Source organism: Schistocerca nitens, chromosome 5, assembly GCF_023898315.1.
Source record: "Schistocerca nitens isolate TAMUIC-IGC-003100 chromosome 5, iqSchNite1.1, whole genome shotgun sequence".
NCBI lineage: Eukaryota > Metazoa > Arthropoda > Insecta > Orthoptera > Acrididae > Schistocerca > Schistocerca nitens.
Window position 1 is genome coordinate 554,290,661 of NC_064618.1, and position 22,877 is coordinate 554,313,537.

Here is a 22,877-nt window from a genome sequence, read left to right on the forward strand (position 1 = left end):
ATTATTACCTAGCTTTGGAACTATTAGTTAATTAAACATGCCCTTCCCTACAACCTAGGCCCCTGGAGTAAACATATCTGCTCCAGTACCGAACTCCTCAACATTTGTGCTAGCAAATGTTGAGGATGTGACAAATAGAGGTGTCACTTGCAAAAAACTCAGAAGCACTATCATTAATCACGGAAATGTGGTTTTCTCTCTCTGATGTCCTTCCCATATCACTCATGGTCACTTTCATTGCCCTCCTAACCTCTGTAACATCCTTGTGAAATCGTATGACATTCACAGACTGTTATCCTTACCACTTGGTTCCTACCCTGTGCAATAATTTCTGGTATTAAAACCTGCCTCATGCAAATCTCCACTATCACTTAGCCCACCTCCACTGCTAGTAAATGCTACAATATCAAAGGCAGTGCAACGTTTGAAACCACACATGTTGTTTACTAACTAACCTGTGTCCACTGCATGGTATTGTACACTCATGCTCATAAATTAAGGATAATTACAGAATGTGGTGCCACACATGGCACTACACAAAACTGGCACTAATAGCATAGGCACATAGAGAACACATATGCCACAGATCTGTAAGTCCACAGTATTGGTGATAAGTTGAGAAAACCGTCCCCACACACATGTGCTGTGAAACGTCACTGTTTCCCGCTCATGTACCTCGTCATCAGTATGGGACATGCTCACCATGCACACGTACACAGGCCGCTCAGTGGGTTGGCATACTCTGGATCAGGTGGTCGAGCAGCTGCTGGGGTATAGCCTCCCATTCTTGCACCAGTGCCGGTCGGAGCTCCTGAAGTGTCATAGGGGGTTGATATGTTGACCGAGAGCATCCCATTTGTGCTCGATGGGGTTTAGATGTGGAGAACAGGCAGGCCACTCCATTCGCCTGATATCTTCTGTTTCAAGGTAATCCTCCATGATGGCAACCCGGTGGGGCCATGCATTATCATCCATCAGGAGGAACATGGGACTCACTGCACCACTGAAAAGGTGGACATACTGGTGCAAAATGACGTCCAGATACACCTGACCTGTTACAGTTCCTCTGTCAAAGACATGCAGGGATGTACGTGCACCAGTCATATAATCCCGCCCCACACCATCAAACCACGACCTCCATACTGGTCCCTTTCAAGGGCATTAAGGGATTTGTATCTGGTTCACACCAGATGAAAACCCAGCGAGAATCAATGTTCAGACTATACCTGGTCTTGTCCGTGAACATAACCTGGGACCACTGTTCCAATGACCATGTACTGTGTTTTTGACACCAGGCTTTACAGGCTCTCCTGTGACCAGGGTCCAGTGGGATGCACCTTGCAGGTCTCCGGGTGAATAAACCATGTCCACTCAGTCGTCTGTAGACTGCGTGTCTGGAGACAACTGTTCCAGTGGCTGCGGTAAGGTTCTGAGCAAGACTACCTACAGTACTCCATGGCCGTCTGCGGGCACTTATGGTGATATATCGGTCTCCTTGTGGTGTTGTATACTGTGGACGTCCCATACTGTAGCTCCTGGACACATTTCCTGTCTGCTGGAATCGTTGCCATAATGTTGAGATCACACTTTGTGGCACACAGAGGGCCCATGCTACGACCTCAACACACCTGAACTCAACTTCTGCTAACAGCCCTCTCCCCCTTCTCTCCCCACATGTCTCATTGGTAGTATTTCGTTACTTTCTCAGTTTCTGCTTCATTTCCAACCTTCAATACATCTTTTTTACTGTTTTGTGAGTGTGGTTTCAGTTGCCTGAGACTGTCCTAAGTCCTTCTGCTATCACCGCTCATTTCAATTTAGAGTTGGTTCCCTCTCAACATGAAATCTGAGTAACCTACCCTGAAGAAAGTGCTAACAGTTCCGAAAGCTAGGTAATAGTTTTTTCTCTTTTTAATTGTATCTGCTGGCAGTAGTAGAATTCTACCTCTTGTAGTAGTAGAATTCTACCTCTGTGTTTGACCAGCCTCTACTCGCCATAGTATTCTACCCCTCATAACATCATCAATATGTGTTCTTTGGGCCATTTTCAACACACAGTCACCATTGGCTCGTCTGAAAACGTCTGCACACTTACTCGCTGCACCATACTCTGACATGCACCGACACATATCTGCGTTTGTGGACTGCTGCCAGCGCCACCGTGCGGCGACTGCAGGTCAAATGCACGACATGGTCATACCCCGAGGTGATTTAAACCTAGAAACCAGCCACCAGAGCATTGTTTCACCATGTATCATGATTTTCCTTAATTTATGAGCATGAGTGTATATAGGAGTGAGAGGAAAAATTGACTGAGCTTATGAATCTTCACAAAAAAAACTGTCTGCCTTAGGGACGCTTTGATACTCAGCTTGTTCTACAGGATGATTGCAGAGGTCTGAGTGCATGCAGCAAACTTGGGATCCCCTCAGTGTTAGGAACATGCTCTCCAGCTATATTATCGCTTCCCTTCACCATCCTGAACTCAACTTCTGCTAACAACCCTCTCCCCCTTCTCTCCCCACGTGTCTCATTGGTAGTATTTCATTACTTTCTCAGTTTCTGCTTCATTTCCAACCTTCCATACATCTTTTTTACTGTTTTGTGAGTGTGGTTTCAGTTGCCTGAGACTGTAGTCGTGTGCGTGAGTTGTGTATGCGCGCGCGTGCGCACGCTTGTGTGTGTGTGTGTGTGTGTGTGTGTGTGTGTGTATGTATGTATGTTGCTGACGAAGGCCTTAATGACTGAAAGCTTTAATTGTGAGAGTCTTTTTGTTGTGTCTATCTGCGACTCAGCATCTCTGCTATATGGTGAGTAGCAGCTTTCCTTCTCATAATATTATTTTTTACTCTTTTTCTACTTTCTTCTCATTGCTTATTTGCACTATTCTTTCCAAATCTCATTTCAGTTCTTCTTAATCTCACTAAGTCCTTCTGCCATCACCGCTCATTTCAATTTAGAGTTGGTTCCCTCTCAACATGAAATCTGAGTAAACTACCCTGAAGAAAGTGCTAACAGTTCCGAAAGCTAGGTAAAAGTTTTTTCTCTTTTTAATTGAATCTGCTGGCAGTAGTAGAATTCTACCTCTTGCAGTTTTTGTCTGTCATTGTGTGTTTACAGTTTTCTGTAGTAAAATCATGCTTTGATGATATTAATTACTCCATTCTTTAGTATTTTTTATGACTGTTGTGCTATTTCACAATTTCATCATTATGTCAAGAAAGGCTCATATCAGAATCACTTACAAGAACATATTAGGCATATGCCATTTTGTACAATATATGGGTCTTGTTTTTGCAGTAATTTTCTTATCTTATGATGTTCAGGTACGTAATGAACGTAACAAGGCCAGAGAAGAATCGAAACAGTTGAGGATACGACTAGAAGCAGCAATGAAAGATGCTGGAACCTGCAGGAGGGAGCGTCAAGAACTAGAAACAGAAAATGAGCGGCTAAGACAAGAGTTAGAACAAGCACACATGTTACTACTGAAGGGCGCAGGGAAATCAGGCAGTGCATGGGCACCAAATAGTAATTTGCCAGGTATTGTAATTTTCCAGATTTTACCAATTACTTCAAACATACCTTTCTATTTCCATGAGTAAGTGATTTTATATCTGTGTCAAGTGACAATGATATTCTACTACCCTGATTTGAAATTGAGCAGTGCCAAGAATTATCTTACCATTAATAAAATTAATTATCTGTATTATCTGCATTTTTGGGGTTTGTTGTTAATATCATTGAGTATTGTCTTTATTGCTTCATGAGTGCTTCACTGTCTGTTATTGTAATGACAAACTTTCATGCTTTCATTTAAAGAGTCCATCTACCAGGCACTGTGGATTGCAGAGTAATCATGCAGTTGTTGGATGTTGTTTGCAGGAAGAAGTAGTCTGTTGATTGTAATGTAAAGAGTGTATAAATATGTAATTTGTGTCATGTGTGAAATTATTGGTAAAAGTCAAAACTTCACATCTCCATTGAGAAAACAGCAGAACTAAATTAATGTACACTGCTGCTACCATTTTTCTGGCAACTCTGTATAAGACTTTTAGGTGTTTTTTTTTTCACTTAAAATGATTATGTCGATGTAAGAACAATGTAATGAGTAAAGGCAGACACTCACTTAGATACATCTCAATATTACTGGTATTAGTAGGTATCAATACTTACATTTCAGTACCTATTTTCTCAGTGTTGACACCAAGTTTTCATTAATTTTGTAGTATTATAAAAAGTTTCAGAGGGTCAGTATTGGAAGTATCAAATGGTGTCTAGGAAAGTAATTATCTTTCACTACTAGTTTAATGAGACTTAAAAGGTTAGCAGTATGTATCATAGCATACATGAATCGCAAATGCTATTGTGAAATATATATACAATGCGAAGTCTGTGATATATAGGTACCAGTGACATTAAGTATCTATCTATTAACTTTGAAATGTCCTTTGAGGATTGATTTTGTACGTGATTTGGTTCATAAGAATATGGTGTAGTTCCAGTATTTAGCCTTGTAATTTCATTGAGTGCTTTTATATAAGGAATTTTTTTTTGTAATGAGGGCTTAAAATACTTGCAATGATGTACTGTGATAGTTGCATATATGGGGATCATAAAATTTGTCAAGGCCAGTGTTTTGTTTGCAGTTTAAATATTTGTCATTAATTCCTTATATTTATAGTTGACATTACACCCAAGTTGGTCTCTGAAAACATAGCATAACTTCCTTATTTTTGTGTTGCATTTTAAATAACTCATTTTGTATTTGAGAAAAGCTTTAAAGTACTCGAGCAACCACTACCTCACAGTACTGTCTGTATTGATATTTTGTTGTACTATCATTGTCACGTTGATACAATTTTAGGTACTGGTATTGTCAACCACAATCAAACTATGGTTAAGTGTAAAAATGATGACCCAGTCAAGCATCTGACTAAGTGATAAAATATCTTTCCTTTTATATCCCAGAAAATATTAGATATCCAGTTCTGTGGCCCCAGGAGTGTGTGTGTGTGTGTGTGTAAGAGAGGTTTTGTGCAGGTATTTGTGTACTATTGCTGGAAAAAGAGCCAGTGCTTGAAGCTAGTGTGAATGCTGTTTTTTGTTATGTGTTACTGTGCTCTAGGCATCAATCTGTTATGGCCGAGTCATTGCCTCTCCCTCTTTTACGTATTGCTCCATCTGGGAATTTCCATTATATAAAGAACATTTATTAGCTTGCAGTTTTTTTTCTCTCCAGTGATCTTGCTTTTAACATTGTGACAACTCAGTGCTTTAAATTTCATTAACCATTCCCATACTGCACTTAACACACATGACAGCATTCCCTATAACTGAAAATGCAGTGTAGGGATGGATGTGTAATAATCACTCATTATAATCATCAGCATATGAATCTGAATTTAAAAATGTATTCATGCATGAGACTACTTCCATACCAGTGTTTGACTGCTGCGCAAACTCAGCAATGAGAGACATAGCTACCCCAGGAATTGAAAAGCAATTAGCACTACTTCAAGCGAACAACACACTAGGCCTTTCCCAGATTATATTTGTCGCGAGTTCATTGCTCATGATTAATCTTATATGGCTGTAAGAGTATAGATTACTCCTACAAAAAGGATAAAATATCGAATGCACAGAATTATACCTGGATCATATTAACAAAATGATTGACGGTATTTGTTTGAAGGACAGCTACCATAGCAACAACCAATCAAGGAATGTGTTTGGTCACATCTTCTGCTCTGTTCAGCATTGTCATATCCCTCTTGTATCTCAAGTGCTAGGTATCACAGTCAATTGCAGGCAACACTTTAGACCAGTTATGTAACAATGTGTTTTTTTCCTTGTTTATGTTGCTTATCTGTATATCATGTTTATTTTATGAGATGTTTATTTTATGAGACAGAATGTAGGAAATTAGTTGTGAAGTTTTCAGGAAATTGGTAAGTCTAAGCCAACTAAACTCATAGATGGGGAGGAATGTGAAGTAAACAACTGAAGTGCACAGCTATTGCTGCCATTATGTACATCAGCCAATCCGAACTGCCAACATTGCCCCTTCCATGCTTGGTTGTCAATCAGTTTGTAGTTTGAAGTATACAGACCATACCAGTGATGCCCATTTGTTGCAAAATCCTAGAGCATATTCTTAGCGCAAACATTATAATGTTCCTGTAGGAAAATTATCTCATCTCAAAGAACTAGTACGGATTCAAGAGCAACCACTCATGTAAAATTCAACTTGTTTTATTCATACACATCTTGCAAGCAACAAAGAGAGGTGGACTTGTAGGTTCTGTCCTGCTAGATTCCAGAGGCATTTGACTTGTATCCCGTTATCATCCAGTGACCATTTTAATCATACAGAGTATAACTGCCTATATGAGATTAGCTTGGGGAATCTTTGACTAATAGAACACAGTGCTGTACATCAGATGGTACAATAGTAATGTCTGTTGTATACTAAGGAAGAGTAATGGGACCTCCAGTGTTTTCAGTAAACATAAACAATGTGTCAGACAAGATCAGCAGTACTACGAAATTGTTCACTGATGATGCAGATGTGCACAGGAAATTATTGCCATTGGACGATCTTGAGGAAATGCAAAAAGACTTAGACACAAATTTCCGCTTTGTGCAATGAATGATAGTTCCCTTCGACTGTGGACAAGTGTAGGATAATTCCTGTGACAAAGAGAAAGAACTTTATAGTATATGGTTATGAGATTTGTGAGACAGATTGAGCCTGCCACATCATCTAAGAATTTATAGGTAATACTAAGAAGTGATATAAAATGGGATGGTCATGTTAAATCATTATTAGGGAAGGCAGATGGAATGAATTTGTTGGAAGGTTTCTGAGATTGTGTTGTGTGTATAAAGGAAATCACACACAAGGTGCTAGTGCATCCACTTCTAGAAAATTTATCAAGTGTTTGGAGTCCTTATCATGACAGTTGGCATTAAATTAATTCAGGGGTGCACTGCTAGGATCTTAACAGGTCGGGATATCCCATGCAGAAATGTAAGAGGAATGCTCAGGGAACTTAAATGGGGACCATTGGAAGAAAGATGACATAGTTCTCATGAAATCCTGTCGGGTTAACTTGGAAAACATGTATTTGAAGAAGTGTGTAATTATTATACTGCCAGCACTGTATACCTCATGAAGGGTTCGTGAGAAAGAGAATAGAGAGATTAGGATGCCTACAGAGGCATTTAGTCATCTGTTTTTCCTTTGCTCAATACCAAATGGATTAGGAATGAAAGTAAATAATATTGGTATGGTGTACCTCCACCATTCAGTGTGTGGTGGTTTGCGGAATATGCATCCAGATATAGCTCAACATGGTTGACATTAGTGGCCATTTTTCAACTCATCCCTGCAATTCTCCGGCCATAGCTTCTGCTATTGCTTGTTGTATTCCTATGTCTACCCTTGTTCCCATTTCCTGCCCTTTCACATGTTCCCTCTTCCGAATACTTCACACTTCTCTTTGTTCTGATGCTAGTCCTCTTCCAGTATATTTTCTAAGAGATCTCATTCTACCATCATCCCCTTTCCCTTCCTACCAATTCAAAAATGCCCTCACCTTTAATCTTGTGAGCAGAGGGACTAAGAGAAAAAGTTTGTTGCCTTTACTCATTCTGTTGTTCGTATTCTGCTTCAGATGCTGCACTGTCAGATTTATTTAAGTATATCTTGTTTCAGATTATGGTTTTCCCAGTTGTTAATTTGTGCCTAGCATTAAACCTTTGTTTTGTATTTCTGTATTTCTCAAAATCAGCCGAAGACCATGAAGCAGAGGAGTATGTTCTTCCTCGGCACACTACAGAACTGTGCCATGCAGGAGTGGTGGGGCGTGAAAATGCAGTTGATGGAGATGCTCAAGAGCCAGCAGCTGTATCAACAGGTTTGTCAGCATCTGATGCAGCCTTGGGTGATATGGACCCCACAGCAGCCCTAGGACCACGTGACCCTGCAGCAGATGGTGGAGAAGATCTGGATCGTGATCATGACTGCATGTTGCAGAAGATGTCTATGCTACAGCTTAGATTAGATGAGGCTTCAAAGACTATACAGATTGAGAGAGAGTAAGTAACTAAAAATACTATGAACTTTGTACATTTGAGATTTTTTTTTCAATTAGCCATAATATCAGAAGTATTGATAACACTTTAATCACTCACATTCTTCAACCAAACGTATTTTCCTGAAAACTGTGTCATAGTCATTTCATTCAGAAAAATAAATACAATATCTGTATTGTTTCATATGTTTCAGCAATGCCAAAATGCGAACATTATATCCTAAGTATAGTTTGACTTTATTCAGTAAAGTTCTTTAATGAACACATAGTAAGTGACACTTGCTTTGTTCTGTGATCACAAGTTATAGTTCTCCAAAGAAACTAACAGTATAAAGATGTTGCAAGACAAACCAGTTGTTATCCATACAACAGCAATGGATTTGATGCAACAGAGGGGCACACAAGAAGAATACAGAAGATCTGTAATTTAGAAATCAATGTTAGATACATTAGAATACCGAAGATCTGTAATTTAGAAATTGATGTTAGATACATAAAGACAAGGAAACGAACCAATAGAGAGAGTAAAAAGCCACTCAGGAATATGAATCTGAAGTGAGACAGAACCTAGTGAAAAAAGAGGGACTTTGCTTTATAGCCCTCATTTGAGAAGCAACACGAGATGGTAAAATAGCAATGAGCATATAGTAGATAACATACAGATCATATGATCTGTTATACAGGAGACACGTCAAGTTTAGCAAAAATACAATGTGTAATGATTTACAGAAATTCTTTTTACACTATTTCAAGAATAATGCCAATAAATACAACACTACAATATTTACTATAAATTAACAGTTTACCAATTTCTATTGTTGTACACAGATAACACTGCAATATTAGCTATAGATTTTTATTGTTCAAAGTGTCAGACTGTCTTCCATGAATTCTTCAATGGTGTAGTAACATTTCTCTATTACAATATTTTGGAGTAAACTTTTCAGTGAACCAAGGTCCATTGTTAATATGTTTCTTGCTTTTAATTTGTTGTATATTTTTAGCCCCATGTACTGTGGTGTCTGAGCATAAAGCTATAAATGATGTGAAGGAAATTTGAAGTTTTCCTTGTGACAAGTACCATAGCTATGCTTAAAATGGAGCTTTTCAAGATTATATTGATTATTATATACAAAAACAAAAATTTCAAAAATTTACAATGAAGTAATTGTTAGTTTTTTTCATTTCTAGAACAATGGGTGACTTGACTCATTTTTGTGGGCAGCACACGTGTTTCTAATGATTTTCTTCTGAAGAATTAGTAGCCTTGTACTGCTTCTAGAGTTTCCCCAGAAAATTATCCAATACCAAATAACAGATTCAAAGTAACTGTGGTAGACTGTCTTTCTTGTGTCCATATGAGTGGAAGCAGATAAAATAAACATTGCAAAAGCTAGAGAATTTAATTTATTTGCCAGGAAGTCTATATGTGTCTTCCAGTTTAAACTTTTATCAAGGTGTAGGCCCAAGAATTTCACATGGTTCACTTCTGTCTTCAGTTGATTATTATGGGCTGTTTGGACAGGACATATTGGTGATGATTTAGAGACAAAATGCATTATCTGGGTCTTAGTGACATTTAGCTTTAGTCCAGGATTTCAGTTTCCCCAGAACATTTTCTATACTATCTGGAATCTTTTCTGTTGTATCATTTTCTATCAGGACTGATTTTCATCTGCGAACAAGACTGAATGAGCATCAATATTTAATGGTAAATCATTTATATACGACAAGAAAAGGTAAAGACCCAGTATTGAACCCTGCGGAACACCTTGGGAAATTGTTTTCTATTCGGAGTGGTAGTTAATTGAATTTGATGTTAAAATAACTGTTTGTCTCCTTTCTGTCAGACAAAAGTTGAACCACTGTAATGCAGCATCTTCGATTCCATAGCTCTTCATTTTGTGAAGTAATAATGAGAGGTTCACCAAGTAAAGCCTTTTGTTAGATCACAGAATATACCTGAGACTTTCTTACCCTGGTCTAGTGATGTGCTTATTTTTACTGTAAATTCTATGATGGCATTCATAGTGTTCTTTCCTCTTTGAAAACCAAACTGATTTTTAAAAATAATGTCATTTACTGCAACGAAATTTTCTAGTTGTTTTGCCACAAGTTTTTCAAATATTTTAGAAAAAACAGGAAGGAGAGAAATAGTCCAGTAGTTTCCCATCTTTTACAGTGTTGCATTTGCAGATTTCTTCCATTTGGTTCCTTGGACTCAATCCAATTACTCGAAACAGTTCTTTTAGCTTGTTATGCCTGGTCGCTGTGGCAACTCAAAATATCTTCTTCCCGCTTCCGTCTTGAAATTCCCATTTTCTTTAAGTCCTGTCCCTTAGGTCACCACGTTCTAACATTTTGACAACACAAGAAGTGGTGCAAAACTGGATTGCATTCACAATTCACACCTCACTCTCATCAGTTGACTTACGTGATGTGTGTAGCCAATCCTCTTCTCTGGATAATCAGCTACATCGATCTCCCAAAAGCTTCTTCTCCGAAGACTATTGCTGGTTATAGGAATGTATTTGACTATTTCTCTACTCTTGAAATAATTGGGTACTCGCAGAGTAGTTTCAGTTCAATTACGTTATATTTTCAACTTTCACAGGAAACAACTTTACCATTTCTCGTACAAACATTTAAACTTCTGCAAATCAACTTAGTCATCAAACATTAGACTCAATTAAACACTTTCATAATTGCATTGGCTTGACAACCAAATAATTTGTGAACATCACATGTGTCTTGCCTCGTTCAGAACTAAGACATGAATTAAGTTAAAAGTCTGTAGTCAATTGTTCATTTTTCTTTTTTACAATAATCACATTCACTAACACAGCAAAGAATAGCATATAACTACTCTGTGTCCTCTCACACAGCGTCTGTGGCGCTAGCGGCAAACACTTGTCATCGTCAGTGGACCGCCACTTACAGTCTTCTCATAACAAACTTCCAACCTGCACACAGCAACAGGTGGCATAGTAGATACACTTCCACTCTCCCACTTATATTTAAAATATCGTGTGTTCGAGACGGTAGAAGGACGAGTGGTTCTAGAATTTACGCAGAAATTCTTGAAGCACTACAACCCATGTTCAAAATACTGGTTTACAATAAGTCAGTGGGTGTGAAATAATATGGCATACCTCCTTGATTGCCATGGAAGGTATGCCATCCCATCCATCTGAATTTTTGTTTTTTAATGATAATATTGTGTCTTCCAAATCTTTCAAGTGATTTTTCTGAGTTTTTTTAAAACAAATCTTTTGTATGTCATTTCTCTGCCTGAAAATAACATTGTCCTGATGGGCTGTCAAGTCTACATCAGATTTTGCTATACTGACAAAGAAATCATTGAAGCAGTTTGACATTTGAACATCATTTTACAATAGTATCACCCTGAAACCTAATTTGTGAAATTTATTGACTTTTAACATTGACTCCCAACTCTGATTTCACAGCAGACCAGACTGCCTTTGTTTTATTTCTTTTTTTGTTTATGAATATACTATTTGCCAGCATCGCTTTTTTTGAATTTAGCCTTATAACACTTAACATAAGTCACAAAATTTGGGTTTCTATTTACTTTGAGCTTATTGTACAGCTGTTTTTTTTTGGCACTTGAAATTTTTATGCCTGGTGTAATCCAATTTCGCTTATTCCTGACTCTATTTTGATAAGTTTTTGGGGGAAATGGTTTATTGAATACACCCAAGAAACAATTTAGAAATTTATCAAAATTTTTGTTTCTTGAATCACAGTTGTCTAAAGTCCAGCTTATAACACTTAACTTATCACAAAATAACTCTAAATTTTCTTTGCTAAAATTCCTTCTTATATAAGATTCAGATTTTAGTTTCTCTGTCTTGGGGAGCTCTATAAACAAAGCCGAGTGATCAGATATCCCTAGATCTAGGCAAAACTTCCTTGTATCATCAAACTGATAATTTGTAATAATATTACCTATGCACATTGCTGAATGGAAGTTTTCTATAGTGCACATAGTAAATTTTAACTTGAAACCAGATTTTTTGATTAAATCATGAAATTTTTCAATGTCACTGCTTTCAATTAATGTATTTAAGTTGAAGTCTCCTGCAATTACAATCTTTTTCTTGCTTTCTTTTTTTAAGTTTAACTAAGAGATATTGAAATTTTTCTAAGAACAATTTAATAGCAGAACTCCCAGGAATTCTGTAAATTGATATTATCACACTATTTAAATCGCACGGGTCTACACAACACCTTTCAAAAATACATGCTTCATTTGTCTATGATCATTTTGCTGAAAGTCATTGAACCTAACCTATTCAAGTGTAGCCCATCCTTTCCCAGTCACTTACTACTTACAAATTTATTTGAGTCTACAAAAATTGCACCCAGCTTGTCCCATTGTTCTCAGATTCCAATGTTTATCTTATTTATGTATGTATCACTTACTGTCCGTCTGTGTAAAATTGCACTACGACAGTTTTTGAATTTGCAAACAAACTTTTTGCTGAGCGATCAAGTTCTGTGTTTCACTGATTATTTCTTCCTCACTGCTGTTCCGGATGGAATTTGTTACAACATGAATCAAAACACCTCCGTATTTGTACTATTAAACCATTTTCACTTTGTTTCAAATTTAGAATATTTTGAAAGTGTCTGTTGATCTGATACGCGGATTCCAGGACGAACATCAGTTTCACAGCCTAGAGTTGTAACATTTTTCAGTATGGGCTCACCAATAACAAGAAAGTGCGTTTTTTCAATCAGTTTTGCTGCGGCACTTCCACTTTTGTCCTTTTTGTAGATCACTGTTTCCCATTTATATTTGTTTACAGATAGTCCGGTGGGTGGGTTTTCTACATTGTTTTTGATCACATTTCGCACACCATGTGTAATTTGAAGGTTTTGTTTCATATTTGGCTGGTGTTTTCGAGAAGCCCTGGATTCCGTTTCGCTTATTTCCATTTGATGGATATCACACACACAGAAATGTTTTTCTCAAGTTAATCTATCATTTTCTTTCTTTGTAGTCAGTAATTCAGTTTTCAGTGCTGCAGTATCCTTGTGTAGCTTCTTTATAATTTCATTTTTTGTATCTTCTTTAATTCCCATTTCACACGCATAGGCCTGTTTTTCCAATATTAATCTATCTTTTTCTTTTTTTATAGTCACTATTTTGGTATTTACTGCCTCAGTGTCCTTTTGCAGCAACTTTATAAATTCATTTTTTGAGTCCACTTCACTTATAAGATCGGCTTTTTCAACTTGTAAACAAACGTAGCATGTCCATGGAATATCACCACTGATGAATTTTAGGTTCACTTTGATGCATTTTTCGTGCAACCAGTATTGCACTTGACACAGAAAATACCCTTCATCACTCGCTTTTCACATTCTCTACACAAAAAACTGTCTGTTTTTGATGAGAGTGAAGTATTATCACACTTTCCTATCGGTGCCATCTTGGTGGCTCAAAGACTTCTTGCTCACCCTCAAAAAGATCAGATGTTATGTAGTATACATACATAGGTGACAATATGTGACATAACTGCAGTCAAGTATTTAGAAGCACCAGTGCACAGTAATTTAAGGTAGAGCAACCACATAATCAAGTTTGTGAAGCCAATTACTAAACAGATATTCATTGAAAGAGTTGTGAAAAACTGTAATTAATCCACTTACAAGAACTTTGGTCTTTTCATATCTGGGTCAGTATTTAATAGTTAAATTAATAGGAGAAATAGGGAAAATTCAAAGGGGAACTGCATAATTTACCACAGACAGTTTTTTGTGTAGAGAATGTGAAAAGCGAGTGATGAAGGGTATTTTCTGTGTCAAGTGCAATACTGGTTGCACGAAAAATGCATCAAAGTGAACCTAAAATTCATCAGTGGTGATATTCCATGGACATGCTACGTTTGTTTACAAGTTGAAAAAGCCGATCTTATAAGTGAAGTGGACTCAAAAAATGAATTTATAAAGTTGCTCAGTAAAAGAGCATCATATAAATGGCCAACAGTCTCCAGCGAGCAACACTACAGGAGAGGTATTAATGTAAAGAGAACACATAATCCAAAACAAGTTCATATATTCTACTCTTTCTCACATATGTTGACAATGGCTGTAAGTAATTCATGCTTAGTTGATTATGCACTGACATTTATTCTTGCACGCCATTTTCAAATAGATTAGAAAGAAGGTAAAATGACAATTGTTCGTTGTTGTTGTTGTTGTTGTGGTCTTCGGTCCGAATATTTGTTTGATGTAGCTCTCCATGCTACTCCATCTTGTGCAAGCCTCTTTATTTCTGAATAACTGCTCCAACTTACATCCTTCTAAATCTGCTTACTGTTTTCAACTCTTGGTCTTCCTCTGTGATTGTTATCCCCCACACTTCCCTCGAGTATGAAATTGGCAATCCTTTGATGTCTCTGAATGTGTCCTATCAAGCGATCTATTCTTTTAGTCAAGTTTTGCTACAAGTTTCTTGTCTCCCCAATTCTATTCGATAGTTCCTAATTAGTTACATGATCTATCCATCTAATCTTCAGCATTCTTCTGTAACACCACATTTCATGTCTAAACTGTTAATCATTCACGTTTCACTTCCATACATGGCTAAACTCCACATAAATAACTCCAGAAAGGGCTTCCTGACACTTAAGTCTGTTAGCACAATGGATTGGCATACAGGACAATGACAGTTCAAACCCATGTCTGGCCATCTTGATTTAGGTTTTGTGTGATTTCCCAAATTGGTCCAGGCAAATGCTGGGATGGTTCCTTTGAAAGGACACTTCCGATTTCCTTCCTCATCCTTCCTTAATCCAATGGGACTGATGACCTTGCAGTTTGGTCCCCTCCCCCAAGCTAATTCATCAACCAACACTTAAGTTTGTATTCGGTGTTAACAAATTCAGAAGCATTTTTCTAGCCATAGCCAGTCTTAACTTTATATCATCTTTAATTTGGCTTTCATCAGTTATTTTGCTGCCCAAATAGCAAAACTCTCCTTTCTTAATGTAATTCACTCAGCATCATCTGATTTAATTCAACTACAGATTATTATCCTTATTTGGCTTTTGTTGATGTTCATCTTATATCCTCCTTTCAAGACACTGCCATTCTTTTGAACTGTTCTTCCAAGTACTTCGTGGTCTCTGACAGAATTACGATGTCATTGGCGGATCTCAAAGTTTTTATTTCTTGTCCCTGAACTTTAATTCCTACTCCAAAATTTTCTTTACTGCTTGCACAGGGTACAGTTGGAATAATGCTGGGGATAGGCCACAATCTTGTCTCACGCCCTTCTCAACCACTGCTTCCCTTTCATTATGTGCCATTTCGGTTCGCTTTGTGCTGTCTGTTGGATTGTAAGTGTAGATTTATTTTGACTTCCTTTTCTTTCTGGATCCCTGTGTTCCAAGTAAATTCCCTGGCCATTCACAAATTTTATGACATTTCTTAGTTATTTTACTTTCACTGTGATCCACTTTGCTTTCCAGGAATTTCCTGGTTATGATGGCAAACATCAACTTACCAATAGCCATTGAATCTAATGCTTCCTGAAATGTTAGGCGAAGGAAGCCAAGATAGGTCTTACATTTTGTGATGGGTGATCATACCACAAAACTGCAAATATGTAGTTATGTTGCTAGATAGATCACATATTTTCATTTTCTTGCCTTCATTTCCTTAACTAAAAGTGAAACATTATTTTGCTTTGCTGCAAATAGTTCACCGATTTCTAATGTTTTTTTTCCCCTCTCACTTCTTATAGTGGACCTCTTCCCTGAAGGAAAATCTATGGTAGTGTCAGAGGTTGTACGCTGAGCTTTCCCAGTCAACTACAGAGACAAACAACTGTATGAGTATAACTGAGAGTATCATTCAACTGACCTGTTTTTCAGTCTTCCTTTTCTGTTTGTGAAGTTGTTCTGAATATTTTCAAAAGTGGAGGATTACATCACCTAAATGTTATATAAGAACAGCGAGAAACTTAACATCAGGATTGGTGATTACGAAGTAGATGAAGTTCGGGAATGCTGCTATCTAAGTGTCAAAATAACTCATGACGGACAGAGCAAAGACAACGCTAGGACATCGTGGAATAACTTCCATGGTACTATAGGAAGTCGTAGAGGGTAGGAATGGTGGAGGAAGTCAGAGATCGGAATTCATCCAGCAAATATTTCAGGATGTAGGTTGCGAATGCCACTCTGAGATGAAGAGTTGGCACAGGAGAGGAATTCATGGTGGGTTGCATCAAACCAGTCAGAAGACTGTTGACTCAAAAACTGTAGTTTTTTCTCCAGGAACAGAGATTCAGTATTAGAACACAAAGAACATCACCCTTAAAAAAATACCTGCATGTCAGTCCAGACTTCCAGGAAGTATGGTCTCCTTCTGGCTTAGATTATATCAGTGCAAAGATATGCTTATTAAATTGTGTAGACTCGCCATATAGCAGAGGCGCTGAGAAGCAGATAGGCACAACAAAAAGACTGAGTGTGGGTACTGTTGCCCGAGACTGCAGTCGTGTGCGTAAATTGCATTTGTGTGTATGTGTGCATGAGTGTGTCGTCTATTTTTGACAAACGCCTTATGCACCAAAAGCTTTATTTGTGACAGTCTTTTTCCTTTTCATAATACTGTTACATTCTGTCCTGGATTTTCCAATGTTTGATTAAATAGTGTACACTTTTACAAGCGTATGCATCGAGTCTGTTTAATTCCCTTGGTAAATGTATTGGCATTAATGATGTTATGTGTCACTGTAAACAACAAGCCTATTTCGTAATTTTGTATATCTTCTATAAAGAGGAACAATTGCACCATAATTTTCATATTAAGGGGTGTTGCATGATAGTTTTTGTTTGGTGGAAGTCCACTAAAGAGAAAAATAGGACTTTAAAACTAAAGCAAATAAATCAATGTACCATAGTTCCATTAATTATTTAGAGAATTTTTTTCTGTTTCAGAGAAAAAGGAGCACTGCAACGAGCTTTGGACAGGTTACGAGGAGATCTGGCTGGTGAGACAAGGGTGCAAGACGGTGGTATAGCAGGACGACTTGCCCTCCTTAGAGCAGAGGTAAGTAGCATTCATATTTAATACTTAATGCAGACTTACTGTATTCCAACCGAGAACAACGTTCAATTGAAACTTCCTGGCAGATTAAAACTGTGTGCTGGACTGAGACTCAAACTCTGGACCTTTACCTTTCGCGGCCAAGTGCTCTACCATCTGAGCTACCCAAGCATGACCCATGCCCCATGAGTACGGGGCGTGAGCATTTGCCCACAAAAGGCAAAGGTCCCGAGTTCAAGTCTCAGTCCGGCACACAGCTTTAATCTGCCATGAAGTGTCATATCAGCACACACTCTGCTGCAGGGTCAGAATGTCATGCTGGAAACATCCAATTGAATGTGCTCGCTGTGCTGCAAAATATTATTATTAAATTATGTAGAAGTATTACTTGTCATTGCGACTAGTGTGTGTTGATGGTCCTGTAGTGTGTCATACAGTTGTCTCGGCTACACAGAAGTGGATTCCTACCACCACAAATTCTTATACACTGTTAGCTATTAACATTGCAACACCAGGAATCTTATTAAATAACAAAATTTTACATGTTATCGATGTACAATATAGCAGGAAGATTACCTGATTAAATTGATAGTTGACCAGGGGATACAGAGGATGAAAACTTTAGTGCACAGAGCGGCCATCTCTAGTAGCAACAGTAGTTGTTGACTGGCGAGGCGTTTAGTCGAACTGAGCATGAATGATACTTACTGGTACATTTACTTCAACTCTCTGTCAGAGTTCGTCAGTCATAGTGGTGCCAAGTGGCACCCAGTCTCTCAGCAACTCATGCTCAGATGTTTTCAGTGTGTTTGAGATCTGGAGAATGTTTTTCCCAGGGCAACAGTCTGACAACTTCTGTATCTAGGCAAGTCAGGACAGCACGGGCAGCATTAAGTATTGCATAATCTTGTCAAAAGATGACATCACAGTGACCTTGAGGTAGAGCACACCTCTTGGAACTTTGGAAATGTAAAGGCTGCTGCCTAAATTACCAACTGTGAAAATGAGAGGTGATCGTATTGTGTACCCAACAGCACCCCATACCTTTAAGCCATTTGCTGGGACTGTATGGTGATGATGAATGTAATCTTGGCAGCATTTGCTCTTTGTATACAGAACTGGAACTCAGTGAAAAGACTCTAGTGACACTCCTGCGAGTCGTTGGGCATGCTACTGTTATCAGGCCTCTCTCTGATGCTGTTCCGAGGGAAGCCACTACAATGCTCACTGTGCATACATTGTTGCACTGTCTGCCTGGCTGCTTGCCTTGCTGAAAACGAAACCATTTCCTGGCTCAGGGTATTTAATGTGGCTGTACAATTCTGCACAATTGAGTAACTAGTACATGTATTCTCTTGAGTGCTAGTCATGTGAGCTGTTGAGATCCTGTGCAACAATGAGTATGCTCCTCCTGAACCCATCAAGTTCATATCTTCATGGCAATCATGGAGTACCAGTCAATATGAGTAGCTGTATTGCAGGACAACAAATCATAGTCTCGATAGGCCACAATCTTGCTACTGTTGTATTCGATGGTGCTGGTAGATGTTTCCCCTGTAACACAGTGCATAACACAATTTTGTTAAAAACCATTGACATTTGAATATCATTATTATGAAAAGGATAGATTACTACTCACCATATAGTGGAGACATGTGGTGGGGGTAAGGAGGAGGCTGGTGCAGGGAGGGGGAGGGTTAGCAGGTTAGGGGTGGGGAATGGTAAAGTACTGCTTGTGGGAGTCTACAGGGACAAGGTGGGGAGAGGATAAGGCAGCTAGGTACAGTTGTGAGGCTAGATGGAGGGTAGGAGGGGAAGGGTGAGGGAGGAGGGTTAAGGGAGTGGAAAAGGAGAGAAGTAAAAATATTGTGGGCATGGTGGTGGAATATAAGACTGTGTAGTGCTGGAGTGGATGAAGGACAGTGAATAACAAAAGGGTACAGAGACCGAAATTACACAAACGAAATTACCCTCCCAGCCTTGTACAGAAACAGATCTCCCATGCCTTATCCCTCCAGTCACCCACCACCTCCCAAAGTCCCACTGTCCAGTCACAGAGCAGCATACCCCTTGTGACTCAGTACCATCCAGGACTTGAGCAACTGAATCACGTTCTCCGCCAGGGTTTCGGCTACCTCTAGTCGTGCCCTGAAATGAGGAATGTCCTACCCACTATTCATCCCACTCCTCCAACAGTGGTATTCTGCCGCCACCAAACCTACACAATATCCCTATCTATCCCCATTCCACCCTTGCTCCCAACCACCTTGCCTCATGACTCTTATCCCTGTAACAGACCTAGATGCAAGATCTGATTTATCCTCCTACCACCGCTTACTCCAATTTGGTCACAATAGTCACCTGTTCCATAAGATGCAGGGCTACCTGTGAAACTAGCCACATGATTTACAAGCTAAACCAGCAGACCCCATGCTGTGTTCTATGTGGGCAAGATGACCGACAAGCTGTCTGTCTTCACAAATGGCCGCCGATAAACTGTGGCCAGGAAACAGCTGGACTACCCAGTTGCTGAACTCGCTACCCACCACAGTGTTCTTCACTTCAGTGACTGCTTCACAGCCTGTGCCATCTGAATACTTTCTTGCTGACACCATCTTTTCTGAATTGCGCAGGTGGGAACTCTCCCTGCAAGATATCCTGCATTTTTGTAACCCCCGCCCCTCGCTTTCAGTCTATGTTAATCACTGGTTACTGTCCTTCGTCCCATTCTCTGTCCCCATTCCAGCACTACACAGTCTTCTAGTGCACCGACACACCCCAAGTCTTCTTACTTCTCTCCTTTTCTGCTCCCTCCGCCACCCATATTGCCCTACATCTTAACTTCCCAACCATACCTAGCTGCCCTATGCTCTCCCCATCTTGTCCCTGTATGCTCCTACAAGCAGCACTTTACTATGCCCCACCTCTAATCTGCTACCTCTCCCCCTCCCCACCCCAGCATCTTCCTTACCCCCACCACCCAGACTGCTTCTCCCTACATGCACAGCTGCTCGCTGCCTGGCCTCAGTAGCCAGAGACAGTGGTCACATGTGTCTGTGGTTTTTGTCAACTCCACAGAAGGAGGTCTTTTGACCGAAAGCTTACTTATTTAACAGTCTTTTTGTTGTGCTTGTCTGTGACTCAGCATCTCCACTGCATGATGAGTAGCAATGTATCCTTTTCATAATATTGCCATTATTCCATCCTGGGATTTCAATATTTGAATGTGTTTTCTGAATGAGACCTGCTGCATAATCTTTCCTGATATACAAAATGCTGATGGCGTTACAATGACCTGCTTCGTCCAGTTGTGCTGAAATGCTAATCATTTGCATATTCAAGCATGTATCATAATTCGTGCCAATTTGATGTTTGTTTTCTGCCAGTTTCATTGTTTTGCAATTTTGATGGCTGGCACTCTATGTACTTTATTATCCTTGTTTAATACCATTTTTGCTGTCTTTGAATACCAATATCCAACCACACAAACTACAGTAGAAGGCTGATATAACGCAGTTGTTGGGGGGACATGTTTCACTCCAGAGTTATAGCGTACCTGCAGTATGTCGAGAGGAAGCCATGTAATGACAAACTGTGTATGGAAAGTTTGGAAGAACACATAAAGCAGTATTATACATACTGTACTATATTGTATTTAAATTTAAAGAGCATTAGAAGTAAAACATTTCAGAAACTTACCAAACAAGTTACAGCAATTGGATAATCAAGCATACTGTAACAGAGTTTCAATTCTGTAAATAAAGTACACTATCAAATACAATATGATAATTTACAACACTGCCTGCAAGCTACAGTACGTCATTATTATGCTGTTTTAAAGAAGTCAGTCAGTTTTTTCTGGTGGGTTATTTCACACAGTTTTTGTAATGCACATTGTTTTCTGCTCATCAGGTGCAATAATTCAGTTTGGTTTGGTTCACTTTGTTGCTTCTTCCACATAATCACTTTATTTCTGTGGAAGTCTCCAATAGTTCACGTGTACTGACAATGTCATCTGTACCTTCTTCTTCAGCTTCATCATCCTCAATTGCTTCACTACTCTCATTTCAAACAGCATCAATAATGTCCTTGTCATCTATAATCTCTGAAATCGGTTCTTTGTTGTCAGCGACTACCCAACGGTTCAAGGATTTGAGATCAATACTGCATCACATGCAACTGGATGTCACTGCTGTTAAAATCTATGTTACTACAGCATTCATCTGTTGCATTTTCTTCAATAGAGCACATGTTACAGCAATTCCTCATAGTGGTTGGACCAATGCTTTGCCGTGCAAGGCCTACTAAATACACAATATTTGTTAAGATTTACAGATTTCAAGAACATTTTGATTTTGTCATCTGGCTTTACTACTGAAGTGAACAGTTTGTGGTGATAATGAACCTGAAATTCATATATGTTGCCCTGATACAGTGGCTGAATTAATGCCATCATGTTTTTTGATAAAAACAAAGTTTTTATTTTTCCATCTCCTGATTGTTATGCATCAGCAGGTGGAAGAGCTGGACATACCAGCATCACTTTCAGTTGTACGAAACTTGTGATTGATCCTTCCGGTACACCATAGTCGCATGATACATGCGCTTTAGTTTCACCATTCTTCACACAGTCAATAATTTTTAATTTAAAACTTACAAAATATGCTTTCCATTTCTGTGACATCATAACAAGCAGGCAGAAATCTGGACAGTGAATGAATAATTTATGGTCAACATGGATACGCTCATTTCGATTATTGCCAAGCACTGCTGCACTTCGTTGACTGAATCAATAGTGAGGGGTGTATCAAAAGCTTCTGTCTAGCAACAACCCTAATTTGTTAGTAAGACAAAGCAAAGATTGAGTTTAAGGTTGCAACAGTAAATTATGCTGCAAAAAGGCTTCATGCTGACTATAATAACATTTTTTCAAGTTTATAAAATATGCTGAGAGTGCAAAAATAATTCAGAAATGACATTTTATTTTGGGAGACATACTTTATACCACTTTATATCCAAATCCACGGTATTTCGGTCTGTGGCATTTTGGGCTTCTACTGTATTAGTGTTTGATCTTTCATAATGACACACACCTTTAATTTCTTAGTTTCATCTCAGGGCTAGTGTTCACAATGCTGGTATTTTTGCCAGGAGGAGATTATCTGGTGTCTTTGAAGTACAAAATCATTCTGCTGCAGGTGCTATCGAAGTTTCATGCCAATGTAAGAAGTTCCTGGGGTGCTGATTTTGTTGGTTTTTCACATAAACTGTTTCTGAAATATGACTGAGATTACAGTTTTGTGGTTCACTCTTAATATGATACATCTTCTTCATAGCGGAAAAATGCCGCATCCATTTAATTTTAATATAATACTTATATATGATTTGACCATCAGCAGCTGTGTGAAATATTAGTCCAAATTATTCACTGAATGCAAACTTCATGGCATCAGCTGCTGTGGGCATAGCTGTTTTACACAATTGTGATATATGAAAGTTTGTGCTGGACCAGGGCTCGAACCCAAATTTCCCACTTACTGGAAGTGCCTGCCTGAACCATTCTGGCTGTACATGCAAGGTCCCCGGCCAGATCCAAACCATCATATGTCACTGCATGCTTCTTTATATCTTAGTCTCATGTATGTCTCCTTTCAAGCTCACAACAGTATTTCATTCCTACTAAGGGAGAAT

General features: G+C 38.7%; 1 protein-coding gene across 6 annotated transcripts in view; it reads left to right on the forward strand.

The window, feature by feature from the left end:
- Positions 1-22,877, forward strand: part of LOC126259640 (coiled-coil domain-containing protein 102A) — a 145,848-nt gene that overhangs the window by 50,100 nt on the left and 72,871 nt on the right. For all 6 annotated transcript variants that reach the window (XR_007546543.1, XR_007546542.1, XM_049956572.1 and 3 more), the window contains 3 exons: positions 3,327-3,543; positions 7,797-8,103; positions 17,078-17,189. Coding sequence is in view for 4 of the 6 variants with exons in the window: in XM_049956572.1 (XP_049812529.1) it covers positions 3,327-3,543; positions 7,797-8,103; positions 17,078-17,189 (636 nt within the window). In the remaining 2 variants the exon portion in view is untranslated. The remainder of the gene's footprint in view (positions 1-3,326; positions 3,544-7,796; positions 8,104-17,077; positions 17,190-22,877) is intronic.